We start from the raw sequence: 5,279 nt of genomic DNA, 5'->3' as shown, positions 1-5,279 counted from the left end.
CTGAAATTGATCTATTACGCCGCTGCCGACAAATTTTCAATCGGCGCACAGGTCTACCGCAAGGGTCATTAGGCCGAAAGGCTCATTTGAAAGAACTTAAAATTTTCTAGTTTTGTTAGGTAATTGAATATTGATCTGATTCAAGTCTAACCAAATACTGAAGTGATGAACTTGATTACTTGAATGACCGTTAATATTCAGATGATCGCTAGGAAAGTCAGAAAACTGTGTAACACGGTGTGTTTGCTCTTGAAATCGGGAGGGTGACCCGTCAGTCGTCACTCGACTCGTGCCACTGTAAATCCCGGAAAGAATGGGGAAATATGAATCTGCGATTGGATGCAATTAAGTGTGGTATTATCAGAACCGGATGCGTAATTGTTCCGGGACGAGCGTGGCTCGCGGATATCATGAGGCTGCGTTTCCCCTCCCGGTGGGAATGATTGATTTCGGTAATCATTATGATCATTATCGTTTTCTATTGGATGGATCTGGGTCCGGTGGTTGGATAATGAGCAAACTCCAAAATATCATTGTTCGGCTCGGAATTTTCAATTTTCCGCAACATTGCCAGCAATGAATAGTTGGGTACAAAGATACTTCATGGAGTAATTTGTTCCGGTGGATGGAACCGAACCGGTCATTATATGTTTGATGTATTAATTTGAAAAATGAAATGCAGAGCAGACAGTTGTGATTGATAATAACAAGTGAAAGCTAATTGATTTAATTATTTTGGCCGTCAACAAGTTCGCCGGAATCGTTGCGGTAATCACATAATGAAAACGACAGTTCATTACCACCAATATTTAAATAGATTTCTGTTTTAGTTACTAATTTTTGTTCATGACAGGCTTAAGCTATTGGTGAATCATTTCTCATGGCATAGTTTCCCCAAGTTATCCAAGATTCCAACGAATAATATAGAACTTTTTTTTTTGATTCATACGTTTTAATTTAGTTCGATTTTTGACTCCACGACAAATTTTCTTTTCGAAAACGGCCCATTATCTCATCGATTCGTTGTATAAATTTATCCTTATCATTCAGTGGAAGCAAACTGCTGATTCGATCCAACGTTTCTTCTGCTAGTGACGCCCGGAATTCCAGCTGGTTTGACTTTTTCGTCACTTCTTGCAGCTTGGCGTTTGAAATTCGTACTTGCTCTTGAAGTTTCTTGATAGAACGGTCGTTTTTGGATACAATCATTGGCGTTGATTGCGCTTGATCCAATGCTCTTCTAAGATCCTGGTTTTCCTGCTTAAGCCGCTCGATTTCGTCTCGAATGCTTAGCTCTCCGGCGTTGACGATAGGTTTGTTTCGAATCCGAAGTGCACGATCAGCATACCGAAGGGTACTCAGCGTTTCATCAACGTTGTAGTCTGCCGGTGACACGCATGCAATCATCAGCGTAATGGAATTGCCCCCAAGTGAGTTCTGCAGCAACCTGGTTAGCTTGGAATCTCTATACGAAATGTACCCTTTGGTGTTCTTAACGGATCCAAGCGCAGCGATCACATTTCCTAAAGCCAAAAGCCCCTTGTTGATGTGGATACTCTCGCGAAGCCGATCACCAACTGCTCGAGTCTTTTTGGACCGTTCTGACCCAGCCAGATCCACCAAATGAAGCTTGGATATAGTCACTATCTGTTCATGTTTGATCTTCCTCACCGTCAGTGTAAACATGGTGTGGCTTCGGTTAGATTCCTTATTCATCGACGTTGGAGCAACCGCCCTGGCACTGGCACCTTGGATTAACCACCGTAGGGCTTCCTCAGCATTGTTCACAGGAACTTCCGTCAGTCCCGGTATTATCACACCGGTTGCATCTTCTCTGATTCCCACCATCTTTTCGAACCTATTCCGATACGAAAGCAAGTCGTACACATTCTCTTGATACAACTCCACGAACGAACACGTCACCACACATCGAAACTCCTCATATTCGTCGATCCGATCGAACAGATCCAACATCGCCCTCGGGATGATCCCCAAGGTATCGTCATATTTGCCATCGAACGATGTTCCCATCGTGTAAGTCTTGCCGGATCCGGTTTGTCCGTACGCCAGAATGGTAACATTAAAACCTTCCAGCAGCTTCTCCACAATCGATTTGACACTTTTCTCGTAGATCTCCCGCTGGCTGCAGATGGGGTCGAACACGTGGTTGAACGTGAACTGATCGCTGCCACGAACGCGTATCTGCGGCTCGCTCGGATTGAGCTGCTCGGTAACGCTTTGGCATCCCATTCGAGTCTCCGACTGCAGCAGGGGCCTTATTCGCACTGCCACCTGAACTGTTTCCGGAATCGCTGCGATCGAGTTGGCGCTCATTTAAATAACGATGGAAATTGTTTTGAATTTGATTCGGAATTTTTACGTTCTGTCGAGAATAGGCAATCCAAAGTAGATGTTTATTAAACAACTGGCAATTTGACAGGTAGGTTGAGTTGAATAGTAGGCTATTCCTGGCAATACGTGTTGGTGTGGTATATGGCGTACGAGTCATACATCTGATAAACAATTCTTCCTTGAGATCAACGAACACATAATGAGTCCGGAATTAAAGATTCACTGCAGTGTGTACACCTCGTTGCAGATATTTGCCGAACATGGTTATTTTTGTAGATAGATATGTATCTATGTAAGGGGCCCTCCTTAGCCGTGCGATGAGATGCGCGGCTACAAAGCAAGACCATGCTGAGGGTGGCTGGATTCGATTTCCGGTGCTGGTCTAGACAATTTTCGGATTGGCAATTGTCTCGAATTCCCTGGGCATAAAAGTATCATCGTGTTAGCCCCATGATATACGAAAGCAAACATGGTAACATGGCTTAGAAACCTCGCAGTTAATAACTGTGGAAGTACTTAATGAACACTAAGCGGCGAGGCGGCAATGTCCCAGTGGGGGATGTAATGCCAATGAAGAAGAAGAAGAAGAAGAAGAAATATGTATGCTATAATATGACCCTGTCAGGCCAGCTTGAAGGCGTTGCATATCCGAAATTATTTAGACTCTAAAATACACTCCACTTTAAGAAGTTTAACCAAAACTTTTTTCTTCACAGTGACCTGTAATCGTTTCTGAATAGAATTTTTATAGAATTTCGGCCTTATTATTTTTTTGTTTCTGAATAAAATTTTCAGTGGAAACTTAAATGAGAATACTGGAGAAATTCATAAAATTTTTCTAAATTCCTAATTTCCAGCGGAAAAAAATTAAGATCTGGTTATGTTCAAACCAGATGTTAGAAGTTTTCCAAATCATGCTGGAGACTAATTGTTCTACCAACATAACTGGGCTAGATTCAAGCCAATAACAACCCATACATGCCCTTAGAAGCCATGCGCATAACTTACGATCTAGATATGTCCAAACAGGATGTTCTAAGTTCTGCAAATCATTCTGGAGTTCAGACCAATTGATCTATGATGTCAACTGGGTTCATTACAAAGCCAATAGCAACTCATACAGGCCCTTTAAGGCCAAGGCTCATGGAGTCGCTATAGATTTTGTACCGAACGTAGTTGGTCTGCTACGATCATCATTTATGCACACATTTAATTCGTAAATTGCATGACTAGTAAAGGCCTATATGAGTACAATGGTTAGTCTTTGATTTTGTACGGAGGCCAGTTGACTTGGTAGACTAACTGGTCTGAGCTCAAGCCTGATTTGAAAAATTAAGAATATTTAATTTGGACATATCCATATCATGCCTGCCGTATCCTAACGGAGCTATCAATTCTATACTTTCGCCTCTAATTCTATCATGAACATGTACGTCTAAGTTTGGAAGATTATATTAGCATTGCCATATCATTGTAATATCCAAAATGATAATAATGCGCATGGCCTCTAAGGGTCTATGGGGACATCATGGGTTTTAAACCGAGCTTAGTGAACTTGAAAGATCTAATGGTTTAAACTCCACAATGATTGGGATAGCTTCAAACACATAATTTGGACATAACTGCCCATGATCACATATTTGTAACACTCGCATTTTTGTTCATTTTGTAAAAGGCCTGTGAATCGTTCCGAAAGCTCATTTTACTGCATCTAATCCCACAACAGTAAAATAGGCTTTACTATCTTGCTTATCTGTGGTAAGCTGGAGATGATTGAGTTAGTAGGGAGGTTGAACAAACGATTAAAAAAATCAACCAAAATACAAATGTTACAAATATGCGATCATGAGCAGATAACTTAATCGCAAATCATGCGCATGGCTTCTATGGGCCTATATGGACACCATGGGTTGCTATTTATTTTATACCGAGCCCAGTTGACTTGGTAGATCAATTGGTCTGAACTCCTGAGTGATTCGTAGAACTTAAATCATCCGGCTTGAGCATATCTAAATCGTAAATACTGGCCTGGGTAGAGAATATGGCTTGCTATGAATTTTGTACCGACCTCAGATGACTTCGTAGATCAATTTGTCTGAACTCCAGAATGATTTGGAGATGTTAAGATATCCGGTTTGGACATATCTAAACCGTTGGTCATGCGCATGACCTCCAAGACACTGTATGGACACCATGGATTGCTATTGACTTTGCATCGAGGCTAGTTGCCTTGGTAGACCAATTTGTCTGAGCTCAAGAATGATTTAGAGAACTTAGAACATCCGGTTTGGACATATCTAGATCGTAAATCATGCACATGGCCTCTAAGGGCAAGTATGAGCTCCAGTTCTCTTGGTAGACCAATTTATCCAAAGTCCAAAATGATTGGAAGAACTTCTAACATTCGTTTTGGACACATATAGATCGTAAATTAAGCTCATGGCCTCTAAGGGCTTGTACGGACACTATGGCATGCTATTGCCTTTGTATTGTATCCATTTAACTTGGTAGACCAATTGGTCTGAACTACAGAATAATTTGGAGATTTTAGAACATCCTGTTTAGACATAACTAGATCGTAAATTATGCACATGACCTCTAAGGGCCTGTATAGGTTGTTATTGGCTTGATATCTAGCCCAGTTGTCTTGGTAGAACGGTTTGAGGTCATTTGGCCAAATGTCATTTGGCCGAATGTCATTTGGCCGAAAGGGTCATTTGGCCGAACGACTTTTGGCCGAATGCCGTTTGGCCGAATAGTTAAAATTTGTTTCCGTATTAAGTGAAGTGGAAAGTAAGATGTTCAAAGGAAGAAAGATGAAGGAAGAAGGAAAGAGGAATGAGGAAGAAGGAATCAAGGAGAAAGAATAAGGGAGAAGGGAGGAGGAAGAAGGTAGAAAGAAGAAGGGGAAAAGAAGAAGGAAGAAG

The 5,279-nt window shown here is 41.5% G+C and overlaps 1 protein-coding gene across 1 annotated transcript; it reads right to left on the bottom strand.

Moving 5' to 3' along the window:
- Positions 1–955: 955 nt before the first annotated feature.
- On the bottom strand, positions 956–2,439 carry LOC134220731 (chromosome-associated kinesin KIF4-like). The gene has a single exon (XM_062699829.1). It carries the CDS (start codon positions 2,332–2,334, stop codon positions 958–960), a length of 1,377 nt encoding a protein of 458 aa, XP_062555813.1. The 5' UTR covers positions 2,335–2,439; the 3' UTR covers positions 956–957.
- Positions 2,440–5,279: the final 2,840 nt, after the last annotated feature.

The sequence above is a fragment of the Armigeres subalbatus genome, chromosome 3 (assembly GCF_024139115.2).
Source record: "Armigeres subalbatus isolate Guangzhou_Male chromosome 3, GZ_Asu_2, whole genome shotgun sequence".
NCBI lineage: Eukaryota > Metazoa > Arthropoda > Insecta > Diptera > Culicidae > Armigeres > Armigeres subalbatus.
The sequence above is the reverse complement of the archived record's forward strand: the minus strand, read 5'-3'. Positions and strand labels throughout refer to the sequence as shown.